The sequence below is a fragment of the Plasmodium gonderi genome (genome assembly GCF_002157705.1).
Source record: "Plasmodium gonderi DNA, contig: Chr09, whole genome shotgun sequence".
Classification (NCBI taxonomy): domain Eukaryota; phylum Apicomplexa; class Aconoidasida; order Haemosporida; family Plasmodiidae; genus Plasmodium; species Plasmodium gonderi.
The window spans coordinates 316,673-333,070 of record NW_021628934.1 but is presented as its reverse complement, the minus strand read 5'-3'; the positions used below and the strand labels follow the sequence as shown (position 1 = coordinate 333,070).

The window sequence follows — 16,398 nt, the reverse complement described above, 5'->3', positions numbered from 1 at the left end:
TCGTACATAAAAAAGGTGGAACTGTTTTTCTCAAAATTATGATTTATTTTAAGTTATCAGACCCAGGGTGATGGTGGTGGTAGTGATGAGGAGAAAAAGAAAAGTGCAATATCTTCACACCTAATTGTGCATCTACATGGCAATCCCCTTTCCCTCAATAGATACCTTCTGTGATTTTCTAGCTCTCTTCAATAATTTCATATTATCAGTAAGCCTCTTTATTTTACTTTTTGGAAGAATTTTTTTACTCGAACTAGGAACAGATGACGGTACGTTAATTAAAAAGGAACATTCACTATTGAAAGGTATGGTAGCATGTCTTTTAAATTCATTTTGTTCTTCTTCTTTTTCAATACATATGGAATCAGGTATGAGCGTTTTTGCTTTTTCAAGAACTTTTTTATGATATTCCGGATTTTCTAATATTCTTTTTTGCCTTTCTTTTAAAAACTGTTTATAATTTGTATTAATACCTATAATGGGTCCCATCCAATTTTGTAAAATACTTCTGATTAATTTCTTATTTTCTTCTGTTTCTTCTTTATGTGTGTGTAAGTATGTCATTATTTTTCCTAATTGGCTACCTCTCAAGGATTTTATAGTAATTGGTAATTGTTGTATAACTTTCAGTAAATTAGTCCTTATGGTGAAATTGGGTAAAGTGTTTTTCGATGTTGGCATTAACCATAATGCTAATACGTGATATATATTTAATTTCATAAAAAAAGGTTTCCATTTCGGCTTTGTTAGAATTTTACATACTTGATCAATTGTTTGAAGTTTAGCTGTTGCTGGTTTTTTTTCTTTCATATTTTTTACATCTTGTTCATGCATTAAAATCATTTGATTTAAAACGTTTTCACAATATTGTAGACCATCATCTTCCGAAATTTTCTGTACTCTTTTTCTTTTCATTTTCAAATTTTCTAATATTTCATCAAAATGAGATTTTTTTTTTTTTTCAGATTTGTTCGAATCCACTACATCATTGTCGTATCCTCTTTCATCATCTAATATGCTTAAATTGTTAAAGTTCTCATTGTTCCGAGATCTTTTCTTTTTCTTATTTTTTTTTACGTCCTTGTCATCGATACTTAGATCTTCTTCCTCGTATTCCTCGGTGTCATCTTCACTTTCGTCTTCATCCGTCGCCTCTTCCCCTTCTTCTGCTACACTGTCTATAAACTTGCTATTTGTTGTCTCTATTAATTTCTCTTTTTTCCTTTTTTTTCCTTCATCCTCTACCTCCATATTATCTCCATCGCTTATTTTCTTATCTTTGTTAGAAAGTAGTTTTTTTTTTTTTTTTTTTTTTCTCTTTTCCTTTACACTATTCTCATTAGCATTATAATCATCATCATCATCGTCGTTGTCTCTGTTATCAGAATTGTCGTTATTTTCTTCCTCATGATATTTGCTGCCTTGGCTTTCATCTGAAAAGTTCTGATCCCCAAAAATGTTGTCCTTACTAGTAAAGTCATTTTCCGTGTTCTGTTCTGTGCCACCATTTCCCGCATTCTCCTCTTGGTCGATTTTTCTTTTCAATTTGGATTTTCTTTTTTTTTTCCCCAGATTATTTCCCCTAGCATCTTCTTCTTCGTGTTCTTCCTGAATTTTATAATATTCATCCTTTTCGTCACTGTCATTATCAAGTTCTTGGTCTTCCTCCGAATTCGCTACGCCATTATTACCCTCTTCCTCTTCTCGTTCCTGAATTTTTAGTATTTTCTCTTTATTTAGGGCCTCCTCTTCTTCCTCAGAGTCGGCGTCTTTTATTTCTCTCTTCTTTTTCCTCGATGGGACCATTCTCTTATTTTCCTTGATTTTTTTTTTGAAGTTTTCGATGTTCCTATTTTCGTCTTTGAATAAATCAGAAATTTTTGCACATTCATCTGATGTATTTTTATTTGAGTTTTCTTCCATCAATTTGTTAACTCGAGAAGTCTTTTGCGGCTGGCAACTACAAGTATATGTATATACATTTCTTTTCTCTCTGAGCGTAATTTGGTTTTCACATTAATATATATACCACCTTTGTTCATCCGTTTAGCACTATTTTTTTTGCGCCTATTTCTCAAGTTTTCTTTTTCCGCTTTTATATATATGTACATGTACACTCTCTTTTTTTAACGTACCTAAACCTGTAAATATGTCATACGATTTTTATGTTTTCTATGTGGATTTATTTTTGTGTTTTTGCCTGACAAGTCAGGTAAATAGCCATGATTTTTTTTTTTTTTTTTTTTTTTTTTTTTTTGTTAAGGTTTCTTTTAAAAAATTTAGAATTCGAATTGAAGCAATTATGCGTCTTGGGTGATAAATAATTGAGGAATATAAATAATGCACTGGGAATTTAAAATGTTTTGCAAAAGGGATGCGAGAATTTTGTTTAGCATTAAAATTTTGTTAGGAGTTTATGAGAAACTTGTAAAAATTTTTTGTTATTATTTTTGTAATACGATTTTTTCTTATTTATTGAAGAGGTCGTGGTGTGGTTGATGCTAGCGTAGGAAGAAAATGAATATATGTGAATTTACGAATTTTAAAGGGAAAAAAAATTAAAATTTCCAAAATGGTCAAATTACCAAGGCGTGATTAAGTTTCGTGAAATAAAAAAAAAAAAAAAAATTTAGCTACACAAATCATAGCATTATTTTTTTACAAGTTTTTGATCCACGATATACATATATGTATGTATATATATATATAGTATATATAACTGCCATCGCAGTAGTAGAACAACATAAAGGTTAGGTATGTTTATACATAAGATTAGCTTGACTTTGTCATGTTTTTCCCATGCGCTTTTCATGAGATTATTATCATTAAAATGAAAGAAGAATTAACTTTTTCATTCCATAAAATGGGGCACATATTTTGAAAGCATCTTCAAAAAAGGTTATAACGAATTAGGGTTATAGACAAACACATAAAAACGCTTTTGTTTTCATATAACAAACTAAACTTTAAGATACTTTCACAGTTTATCCGCATTACGCTGATTTATTTAATATCATCGATATATACATAAACACATATTTAAATTGTGTACGTTTCTTTACCTATTCATTTACATAAAAATGAATATTCACCTGGAAAGATACTAGTACCTGTGTGCGACCCTCCTCTTTGACCTTTATTATTTAACGGAAGGGAGTATGTTTATTCTACTTATTTTATTTTATTTTATTTTTTTTTCTAATAAGCATTACAATGTGTGTAACTGAAAATATATTTTTTCATTTAACAGATTGGAAAATAAGAAATAATTATTTTCCCCTCATTATAGTTAAAACATACATTTGTAATTATAAGGAAAAGTTATATGTAAGTGAATACCTTTCTTTACTTTGCATAAACATGTTGCAGCATGTGTATGGTATGATTTATACTTGTAGATATATGAACATAGGAATGAGAAAAAAGGGATAGGTAAAAAATTAAAAAAATCCCAAATGGCCTGATTTTCGTCTGATTAGGTATAAACCCTAATGTGTGAATTTTAGCAGATATATGAACACAATAGTGTTTATTGATGGTATTGCAAGCAAATGTCAACATCTTATTGCATGCAGGTAATACATACTACACAAGTCTACAAAATCATGTCGCTGTATATTATCGAGCACGAATGGATTTAATATGAATATAAAAGAGCTAGTCAATAAATAAGCTGAACTAGTGTGTTTTTTATGATTTTCTAAAAAAATAAGAAAACAAAAAGTTAAATGGGGAATATAAATACAAAATAAAATTGGGTAACACTCTATTGCTTTGTTTAGGATTTTTTCTACATACAAGCTATATCTTCCTTACATTTCCTCCATTTTGTGGCATGAAGGAACATTTTTTTTTTTTAATTGCAAACATAACATTTATGCCGTTAAGCATAAAAAAAAAAAAAGTAATTTCTTACATATAAGAAACTGCTGTCAAGGCTTTAGAATTATTTCAATTCCCACACGGGGACAAGTAATACAATTGGTGTAAAACCATATGAAGCCATTACCATAAATCTTGTTCATAAATTTGATGTAAGAAAATTCTCTTATTAAATTATCCATTCTGTCATTTATATAGCAAGTATATGTTCACACGCGCGCACAATGGTTATGCTTTGTTATCTTGAGCAGATGGATCTTTTCTTTTTATTCTCCCTCGGTATGTGTACATATATGCATGCACACACACGTTGAATTCTGTAAACATGCTACCACAAATTATCATGTCTATATTAGGTGACCATACTTCTATTTTGTTTTATATATGTGTGATTGAGGAACAGCGAATGGAAATATAGAAAAATGAACCAGTTTAAAGTGTATATATATATATATATATATATATATATATGTTTTTATTTTTTTTTTGTGGAAGAAGGGGTTCATGAAAATACATAAGTTGTAGAAATTTTTGTATAAGCTACGAAAGACAGTACCAACAAATAACACATAAAAAAATGTAAAAAAGGGAAAACTACCCTTCGCCCTTTTGGTGTTGCAGTGGCCATATATATATATAAAAAAAAAAAAAAAAAAAAAAAAAAGCTAATTAGAACTTTATATTATACACCCAATTTAAGAAAGTAAACCTTACTCACAAGAGCAAAATTTTAGAAGCCTTTTTATTTATTTATGTTTTTTTTTTTTGGTAGACTTTGTTTTATGCATGTTCCTTGAGTTGCTAAAATGTGTGTACAGGTGTTTTTTTTTTTTTTTTTTTTTTTTTTTTTTTTTTTTTTTCATAGACTTGGCATAACTGTGAAAGCTGTACATTTTAACTGAATTTCTTTTTTCAATATTTAAGAATTTTTTTCAAGTGAGCACTGATAGAACATTTTAAAAACAAAATATTTTGTGTAAAAATATATGGTTACAATATGAAAATTACTTTTTCTTTGTTTTTTTCCCTTTTTTAAATATGTCAATGTAATTCTCATATATTAATGAATACAAAATTGGTACATTTTTTTTTTTTTTTAAGTGGGTAATATACTGTTAAATCGGTTTATTAGACACATATTTTCAACAGTTTGAGGGGCACAGGGAGAAACTTATTTGGGGCCACTTTGAATTTCCTTGTGAGTAAAAGGCCTTCCTCAATAACATGTAATGGTACACACATGGGGAATGAGGGAAAACTGTGCATGAGCACATATATATACGTGTTGCGCAGGGGTATATATAGATACATACATATAGATACATACATATAGATACATACATATAGATACACACAAATAGATAAATACATATAGATACATACATATAGATGCATACATATAGATACACGTATATAGATAAATGTATATATGTCTACCTTCCGAGTTGTATGCATATGAAATATTTAGCATTAAGAATTGGAAAAATTGGGAAAGAAATGTATACGTCAAAGCGGATGGTGATATGGGCATTTAATTTGTCTTAGACATACATGCACACATGTATGAGCGACATTTGTATGGCTTATTTTTTCACCTGAATGTAGAGGCATATATACATTTGAGTCAGAGGCAATATGAAGCGCGAGCATAGGAAAAATCAACCCCTCTTTATGTAAAGCAGTTTGGCATGCATAGTGAGTGTTCCTACACGAGAATACGTGAATATATATATGCATATCTACATGCGTATGTGTATGCATATGTATATGCACATATGTAGGCTTATATACACACATGTAAAGTAAAATAAAAAAAAAAAAAAAAAAAAAAAAACGCTTGTGCTTCTCAACCTCCTCATGGAGAAATATTTGTTCACCAAAAATTCCTCCCACATTTCGAATTTAAAAATTTTAAAAAATTATAAAATTCTGTCAAAGGGATAATGAACTCGTTCCAGACAAAAAAAAAAAAAAAAAAAAAAAAAAACATATATGTGAGGTAGATACAGGCAATAGACACAATTACCCCTCCAGAGAGTATACGTACACATGTGCCTGTGCGTATTCGTACATGTATGTACATATATATAAACACTTCCTTGTATGTACATATGTATGTGCCAGCAGATATGTGCATACCCATGCGTACTCACATGTATTCGTACGTTTGAGAAACTGTGTCCCAAATAAAGTAGAAGTGGCAGCAAACGTAGCAGCAGACGTGGCAGCAGACGTGGCAGCAGACGTGACAGCAGACGTGACAGTAGCGGAGAAGAGGGCGATGAACAAGTGGAGGGGACAAGATGAACGAGCTGAGGGAAGAAAATTACAAGAGCGGGTCGAAGGCTAAATACCCTCATTCGCTAATGATGGACATGTCGAGGTCTTATATGAACAGACAAGACAGAATAAATGCTCTAAATTTGTACATTCAAAAATCTTCTTACAATCCTCAGTTTTTACAAGACGATGAAGAGGAAGAAGATGAAAGCGAAAGTGAAACATTATGGGATATTATATTAAGAATATTGTCGATAATATTTCCTGATTTATCTCCAGGGTTATGGTTTATCATTCACTTTACAATGAATTTAGTAGTTTTATGTGTAAGTTTAAGTTCTTTATCTGAGCCTAATTTACATGACCCAGTACATGAACCTAAATATAATAGAAGCTTTATATATGGTAGCATATATTGCTGCTTCTTAATTTTGGGTATTAATATGGTATCGTTTACAATAATAATGATTATTCATGCAATTATACAGAAATTATTTTTAGAAAGATTGCTGCAACCAAGTGCTTTATGTGCTGCATTTTACAATACAGTAGATCCAGAATTAGTTTATTTATTATGGTCATCTGTTCAAATTATATATTGGAGAAGTAATATGATATTAAAAAAAGGGGAACAAGAAAATGGAGATTATTACGTTTTACGAATTTTTGGATATAAAGATAAAGATAATCCTCTCATGTTTTTAAAAAGTATAAATTGGTTAATATCATTTCCTATATTGTTATACATTGTTTTTGCTGCCCGATTACTTCTATTATCCATAATATCATTTGTATTTGAATTAGGTTTTTTAATGAATGCTCATGATTTGTTAGGAAAATATTTATCACAATATGGAATTCTTCGAAAATTTAACATAGAATGGTTTATGTTTGTTGCAGATAAGCAAGAAAATATAAGATCGTTATTTGGCTATGAATTATATCAAGATGAGAAAATGATTAGACAGCTTGAAACTAATGATATAAGTAAGAAAATTATTCAAGATAAAGCTGAGTTGTTATTATTTAAAAATTTACCTCGAAATTGTACTTGTTGTAAAATTACTTTAAATAGAAATAAAAAAAGAAATGCTATGAAATTATTAGTTCCTCCTATATTTGAATCCAAAAATATTGTTAAGACAGAAACGTCCACTATTAAAAATTGGCTAGCTTGTCATTATGTTGTTAACACTCCTCCTCTCATCTTTCTTCTAAATAATAGTATTCCTTTGATAAATAAAAATTCTATAAAAATTGGAGGAGATATTCTATTCAGACAAATTATTATGTCTCTAAAAATGTATTATCAAGAGAAAAATGATACATATGCTTTTACTGGTTCAGCTATGCATAATATCTCTTCTGATGATTTTTCTCATAATAAAAATTTGCAGACCTTAAATTTGAATAGAGATTCCAATTTACGTAACTTGCAAGAGACCTTTCCAAATCCCCATAAAAACCCAGCCTACAACTCAGACTCAGAATCTAGAGCAAAAAAAAAAATCAACTTGGAAAATATTTTCAATGACATTGATTTGGATGCAATTCGATCGGAAGCGGCTGAGGAAAAAAAGGTTAAGGAGAGAGATAAGTTGGGTAAGAGGAGAGAAGAGAATGAAGTGAATCTTTTGAATAGGCCAAGGAGCCGAGACAAGAATGGGTACAATATTAAAAAGGACTCTAAAAATGAGAATGTCTCCTCTGGGGGAGAGGTACCCAGGAGAGAAGTGGTCGATGGAGAAGTGGCGAAGAGAGATGTGACGGACAGAACGCATGATAGACAATTGAGAACAGAGGAAGCAATGAGAAAAAGTGAAACAAAACAGAGAGAAATAAAAAATACACAATCAAGTATAACTGACAAGGTTACAGAAATAGTGGGAGAGAAAGGCGATAACGGTGCAGTTACAATATTTAGGAAAAAGAATGAAAAGAAAAAATCATCCATAGTTGGAGATATGAAAGGTAGAGATCCTAATGGTATGACAAGTATCAGAGATACAAAGAAAATGGAGGAGAAGACGAAGGAGAAGAAAAAGAGAGGAAAAACGAATGTTCATGATCTGTCTGCCTCCCCTATACAGGGTGGTGATCCCAATGGTTTTACTCCTACTCCTGGTCTCGGTCTCCATCAAATCCGTGATCCTAAAATGGTCGACATTGAGGCAAAACGGAATACTACACAATATGATGAATATGAAGAAAATGGAAATGAATCTAGAAAAAAGGAAATACACTCTAATCAGAGGAAACAAAAAAGAAATAATGAAATTGGAATGAAGGAGACAAACCTGAAGGAGGAACGAGATAGGAACGGCGCGAATGCAAATGTGGTTATAAAAGAAACCTCTATTTTGGAAGACACAAAATTTAACATATTTATTACCCCATCAGTGTCTGGAATAAAAGAAGTTGCAATTAAAAAGAAGGAAGGAATGGAAGAGATAAAAGAAAATGGGAATGCAAATAGGGAAGGACATGCGAATGATATACTGTATGACGATAACCCTTTGAAAGACACAGAAGAAAGGACATTTTTTCCTCCTTTGGAAAATTACAACAGCATGAAGGTTCAAATAAAAGATTTAACAATAGAAGAAGTTTTGAAGAAAAAGTACAGTGTAGATTCTGTGCATAAGAAGGAAATGAAGGATTCTACCTCAAATGAAGAAGAAATGATTGAAAATAATATAGATAAAGAAGTAATGTATTACGACATTGAAATGGGTAAAACAGAGAAGTTGTTGAAAAAAGAAGAAAATAACTTTGGAACTTCATTGAAGAATATAGGGGAGAATGGAAACACATTAAATATGTCAAGTGAAGAAAGTAACATAGAATCACATATGAAAGAGATTAATTCATCATATCAAATATTTGGTGATAGAAAAAAGAAAACAAATAAGAAAGCAAAGGATTCTGGAAAATTTAGTAAGAAAATAAAAAATAACATATCTGGAATGAGAAAGACGTATTATTACCATTCTCATTTATTGAATGAAGAAAATAACATATTAGAAAGAAGTGATGCAATGAATGTAAAAAGACTGAAGGAAAATAAGAAAGTAAAATTAAGCAAATGTTTTTGTTTTAAAAAGAATAAAAAAGGAAGATTCAGCAAAATAAAAAAAGACATGTCACTAGAAATAGATGATTTATTTGTTATGAATGTACGAAGTCCTATCCAGATGAGTATAAATGGAAATGAATTTATTACAAAAGAGATGATTGAGGTTTTTTTAAAACCAGAAGAAACAGAAGAATTTATGAAAGAATTTGACCTATCTGGACACGGGAAAATTGATATGATTATGTTTCGAAATGCAATCAAGAGAGCAATATCATGCAGAAAGAAATTTATAAAAAGTTTAAAAGGACAAGAAAGTATTTTAAAATTAGTAAGAAGACTAATGTCCATTCTTTTGTCATTTCTAGCAACAGTTGTTTTGTTATTCATATTTGGTGTCTCTGTCGACACTATTATTGTAACAGGAGCAGCATTTATAACAGCTGTAACTGTAATATTAAGTTATATGTATACAAATTTTATCACATCTGTTATTTTCATTGCTTTTTCAAACCCATATAATATCGGGGATAGAGTAAGACTAGATGGAGGGGAAGCCATGTATATTAAAAAAATTAAAACATACACAACTGAATTTGAAACTACTACTGGCAAAATTGTAATTTATGAAAATTCTAAGTTAAGTAACGTTAAAATTTATAATGAAAGTCGATCCAAAAATGCATACATAGATATATCCTTCAAGGTAGATATTAATACGCCCCTACTAGCCCTTAAGGAATTGAGAAAAAGTTTACAATTTCTAGTTGATAATAGACCTAGTGATTTTTGTAAAACAAAAAATTTATATTTTGGTTGTTCCCTCCAACCAGGTCATTTTTATGAAATTAGTTTCTGGATTAAATGTGTTGAAGGATGGGGAAATTGGAGAAAAGTTTTCGAACTAAGAACAGATGTGTATGATTTTATTATTTTACAACTACGACTGTTAAGTATATCCTACCGATTGCCAACTCAAAAGGTTGGATTTACTGCACCCCTTAACATTATGGATACTAGTAATTTAAAACTGAATAGAAATAATAAGCCTCATGATTATTCCTATCCACCAAAGGACGGTAGGAACCCTTTGTTTATGCATTCTGCAAAGCATAAGAGGGAGTTAGATCCCATGTACTATGGTAACAGCTATTCAGATGTGAACCAATCTGATGAAAAGCAGCGTGGTAACGGCCATTCAGATGTGAACCAATCTGATGAAGAGTACCCGGGTGTGCCGGGGAATGCAGTGCAGAGAAAGCATATGGAAAACCTTTTACAAAAAAATCATGACAGTTTATCCATTTATAGGATCAAGAAAAATTGCTCATTTGTTAAGGGTCCTACGAATGATTTTTGTTCTGCTAATAGGTTTGGCCATTCTCAAATACAAAGAAGGAAAAACAGTAATAAAATGAGATACAAAATTGAGTATAGAAATAACAGAGAAGCATTTCACGAACATAACTCTACATTATCAACAAGACTTCAATTACCCAGAGGTAGAAATATAATTGAAGATAATTTCTTTCTTTATAGAGATAATTATCATCCTGATGCAGTGAATGGTTCTGCCAGAGGGGTTGATGCTTTTGGTGTGGATTCGTCAAATGCACCCTTTTCGATGAATTCGAAGATGGTGAATCGTGAGATGGCTATGAATTATTCCCCCAATTCGCTTGATAAAGAAATGGATAATTATGAAAATGTGAACCACTATGAATGCATGAATAATTATAATGACTTGAATAATTATGAAAATGTGAACCGTTATAAATGCATGAATAATTATGAAGAAATGCATAATTGTCAAAAGCTCCCACTTGAAGATGTTAATAGAATGCATATCCAGACTAAGAATAACTTCATGTATGAACATTATGGAAGGGAATGTTTCAATGATATGGTTAACTCGTACAACATTTTCCACAATCCTGAACAATCAAATGAAATGAAATATAGCGATGAAGATGAATTATCATATGGAAGTTCATCTGGTTATGACAGCTTTGAGTATGTCAAGCATTTTACCAAACTTCACAATGGAGTGCGAAAATTAACAACTATAAAAAATGGAAGGAATGGTGTAAGCAATATTGTTCATAGTAAGAAGAACAAATAAGAAGTTTATTTACTTATGACATATTCCATTCGTCAGCAGTGTATATACAGACGTGTCGATATGTAGGGCCTACTAATATGTCAAAATAAATTGTCCAATTATGGAGGGGGTTAAAGAGTACCAAATATATGTGCATACATAAATATATATATGTATACATTCCCTGCGTTTGAAATAAGAATGTTCATCTCCTACTTCTTACTAGAATAATTTAAAGGGGAATATAAATTACATAGTGAGTCCCCCACCCACTTCAGTTAAGATTAACCCTTTTCTCATCTTATTTGCAATTAAAAAAAAAAAAAAAAAAAAAGGTGTCTAAAAATTTACCCCACTTTCCAGTATCAGCATATTTTTGTAGTACTTATATTGTCTTCTTTAATTTCATTTTAACTTCATTTTGGCGTTATCTATGTGTGTTCATGTATGCATGTGTGAATATATGTGAATGCACCTGCTCGAATGCAACTGCGCGATTGCAACTGACTGTATGTCTTTTTCTTTCCCCACTGGGGAAGTTGTATTTACATTTATTTTTCATTCCTTGCCACAACATTTTCTATTGCAACAACATGGCATATACATATATATGTATGTGTGTGTGTATGTGTTTTTTTTTTTTTTTTTTTTTTTCCTTTTCTTTCTTCCCTACATGAGATGATTTAATATATTTGTCATTTGTTTAGTTAGGCTCATTGCACACAAGTAAATGCAACAGTTCATTTCACATACCCCTTCCCCACTTCCTTTACAATTTTACTTATCCTTCATTCATAATCCGTTTGGCAGATTTCCATTTTGTCACTTTTCATCTATCTACAGTATAGTAAAATTTTTAAAATTAGGTCAAGTTGCGACGTTAAGGTTTGTTATGTGTATATATATATATATATATATGAATAACACACACAGTTTTGAGTGTGCGTATTTTTTGGTTTCTTATTTCCTGGGCGAAGTACTACCACCTTTTGTTACAAAAAGCCTGAGCACTGGGCACAATTTACCTTTATATATGCATATGTATATATACGCTTTACAGGTGTGCTTTTTTAATTTTAGCTCATGGTGTTTCTTTTCCCTTCGACAAATAGTGTCCACAAAAAGGGAGAAATTACTGAGTGATGTGCGTTTCCTTCGATACGCTTATCTAATTGGTCATAATGTCTTTTTTTTAACATTGAAAACGTGTGCATGTAAAATTGAAATGTCACACTTTGGAAGACACAGGCCGGATTAATGTTGGTGAAAATAGGCAAATGACGATGAGGATAATTTTTTATTTTACTTATTTATTTATTACATTATCATTTCGCTATTTTATCATTTCGCTATTTTATCATTTCGCTATTTTATCATTTCGGTAATTTATCATTTCACTAATTTATGCTGTTTTGTTTTTTAATTAAGGAGGGATCAATTACACTTCTAGGCCACTCATAACTATGTTAAAACTTATCACTTTTGGGTTATAGGAACATAGGAGCAAAAGATGAACCGATCTTTTTTCGTGTAGGAACTTGAATGCTTACAGATATTACCTTAACCAACGTGTATTTTTGAAGGGGAAGAAATTGCACATACGGAGGTACAATGTCTATCAATAATGCTCGAAAAAAAGGACATGTTATGCTCATACCTTTATTGAGTTTGGGATAGTTAATTATCTGCAACACGTTATTGGAAAACACAAGTGCACACCTATTTGTAACTGCGCCAAGGTAAAAAGAGCCTTATATATATATATATATATATACTTATATATACTTATATATATTTTTTGTCTGAACACTGTTGTGACGGTTGGGGAATGAAGATATCAACACAGAGACTTACGCATTTAATATTCTCCAATTTTGGCACTTCACCAAAAATGACAAAATGGCATCTCAGCTACATTTTGCTATGAATTGTTGTTCTTAGTTTTTCCTCCTATTATCACCAGCATAACCAAAACCTTTTTTCTAAATGCGTACTGTTGAAATGAAAATAAAAAAAAAAAAAATTTATTAAAAATGTTGCATAATTCATTGGTGCATATGCTGTAAATAATAGCAGTTACGAATAATTCTTATGCGCGTGATTAATTTTAACACGTACAAAGTAGACAATTGAAGTAAATTTAAATTAAAAAAGTGGTTAGTTCAAGTTTTTACTCTTTTTAAAATAAGTTATTTTTTAGGGTGATTTTCACCCGTCATTTTTAACTAGATAAAATTTCACCATGTGCACGAATTTCACGAATTGGTTAAAATTTATTCACAAAAATAAAAAAAAATATAAAAATAATAAAGCGTTAAAAAGAAGTGTATTTTTGTAATTTTAAATTTTATAAACGGTAAATTGTCTATGTTGTTTTCACTGTGTATATATATGCGTAAATGTATTTAAAAGTGTGCATATGTTATTTTTAAAAAATAAGGTAGAAAAAAAAAATGTGCAGCAAAAATATGACGTGGGATTTTTTTCTTTCCTATGAATATATAACACTAAGTTTCGAGTATAATTTGTGTCAACTCTCTGCACATGTTAAAATAGCAGTTAAAAAATGAAGTAAAAATAGGAAAAAAAGTGAAAATGCATGGAAGTACAATAACATAAAGTGAAATATAGCAAAACATAACGCAGCGAAATGTAAAACGGAAAAAATCTGTGCGCTGAAATAAAACAGCGTGTTGCACACAAAAAAATAAGGCTTTTTTCTCCTTCCCGCACGATGTAATGTTTCTCGGTATTTATTTTATATATATATACTTATGCAAATTTTGGTGGTCCTATAAGTGATAAAGTGAACAAATATTCACAAACATGGCATTTTTAGTTTAAATGGAGTGCCGCATATTTTTCTGTTTTATCTAAATACTTGCATCTCAAGTTTTGCAGTTTTGAAAAAAAATAATACATGTATATGTTCATATATGTATATGTTCGTATATGTATATGTTCGTATATTTATATGTGCATATATGTATATGTGCATATATGTATACGTTGATGTGTGTATATGTTATGTATGTATACGTTATGTTTGTGTACGTTATGTTTGTGTACGTTATGTTTGTGTACGTTATGTTTGTGTACGTTATGTTTGTGTACGTTATGTTTGTGTACGTTATGTTTGTGTATATTATGTATGTATAAGTTCACGTATGTATACGTGCATACGTACATGTACGTATACATATGTACAATCATCCTAACTAATTATTTAGTTCACACACACAAAACAAAATGCAGTGTATAGGAAACTGTATATGCACACACTTCGCATGAAAAGAAAATAAAAATGTCGGAAAAAAAAAAAAAAAAAAAAAAAAAACAGCACTCTACCATATTTATTACTTTAACGACGACAAAATAAAAAAAAAAATAAAAAAAAAGTAAAAAAATAAATAATAATAAAGTAACAATAATAAATAAAATTTAATTACATTTTCTTTACTTACACTTTTTTTTTTTTTTTTAACATTTTCATAAATATACGATTACCTGTGTCTAATAGAAACATTTTAGCTTTTATTATAAATGTTTTAGATTTATATTTTTAATTTTTTAATAGAAATAAAAGTGACATTTTCAAATAAAATTTAATATAACAAGAAGTAGTACTACAACATTCTGCATGATTTAAAAGTTTAATAACTATACCATTACAAAAGTTTATGAAAAAGTTGTGCCAACGTTGCAAAAAGCATACGCTATCATCCGTTTACAGATGTCACCATAATGAAACCCTTGCAATTTCGTATATTCGCTGGGTTTTTACATATACAGACGTTTATATGAGTTTACGTATACACACATATGAGCAAAGGACATGTAGTGGAGGTAGAGATAATTCTTCAGAACATGTGAAACGAGAAAGTAATGCATCATCCCGGTTGACATACATGATTACACACGTACACTGTTTCATAGTAATATAGTTGTGTTTTTGCATTTCCACGCTTTTGCATCGTTACATTATTACGTACATTTTTAAAAAACGAAAGGTTGTTATATATCTTTTGAGCAGTTAAAATGTGTGCCCTCCCCCAGTTGCATTTAATTTTCACCCACATCTACCTTATTTGAATGTATTTACATCTTCATATTTTTCGAAAAATACATATGAATTTGAAAAAATTTTAATCATTCGTTTCAAAGCCTTTTTGGTATTTAAAAATTGGAATGAGCATATCTTTGTGCATACATTTCAATTTGTCTTTATACATAATAGACATATGTATATAGGCACACGCACGTGAACATGTATGTACTCTTGCTTGTATCTCTATGAGTTATTTCGGAAAGAATTTCTCACTGAAATTCAAATGAATTCATGTGCATAGATATATGATTATTCATTTGCACATACACGTATGTATATGTAGTCGTTTATAATAGTATTATGCATATTTCTTTTCTTTTTCTTTTTTTTTTTTTTTTCTTTCTATTTTAATATAAACCTATAGAATTAGAACATGACATATGAAAACATAGGAAAACTTTAATCTTTATGCCTCTTTTTTTATTTCATTATTACGTGCATCTTTTTCTGTGTATCTTCTCATATTTCTCTGTTCCTAAAAATGCGTTCTTTATATTATATGTGACATAAAAGATGCTTAAATGGTAAATATATTTTGTATTTTTTTTTTTTTTTTTTTTTTTTTTTTGCCAAATCTACAAAAATTTACAAGAGTATAATTTTTTTTTTTTTTTTTTAATTTACTCTTCCTATTTATTTATTTTTTTTTTTTATTTTATTTTTTTTTTTGTGTGTGTGTGTGTGTGTGCACAAAAGTTCAAGCAAGTGCTTTCCCTAAAAATGTAACAAAGGAACTGTACGAAAAAAAAGAAAAAAACAGCACATAGGTAGAAGTAATTTTCCTATTCAACAATTAAGATATATGTAAATTATATTACCCATTTTGTTACATAATACATGAAATATATATTGTACGTACATGAAATATATATTGTACGTACATGAAATATATATTGTATGTACATGAAATATATATTGTATGTACAGGAATTTTTTTTTTCTTTCTTTTTTCTT

General features: G+C 29.9%; 2 protein-coding genes across 2 annotated transcripts; one reads left to right on the top strand and one right to left on the bottom strand.

The window, feature by feature from the left end:
• Positions 1-132: 132 nt before the first annotated feature.
• On the bottom strand, positions 133-1,923 carry PGO_090560 (hypothetical protein, conserved; the record flags this gene model as incomplete). The annotated part of the gene is made up of 1 exon (XM_028687646.1): positions 133-1,923. The coding sequence occupies one exon, from the start codon at positions 1,921-1,923 to the stop codon at positions 133-135; it is 1,791 nt and encodes a 596-aa protein (XP_028543447.1).
• A 4,262-nt stretch (positions 1,924-6,185) lies between these two features.
• PGO_090550 (hypothetical protein, conserved) lies at positions 6,186-11,357 on the top strand (the record flags this gene model as incomplete). Its single annotated transcript, XM_028687645.1, has 1 exon — positions 6,186-11,357. The coding sequence occupies one exon, from the start codon at positions 6,186-6,188 to the stop codon at positions 11,355-11,357; it is 5,172 nt and encodes a 1,723-aa protein (XP_028543446.1).
• Between the last annotated feature and the right edge of the window lie 5,041 nt (positions 11,358-16,398).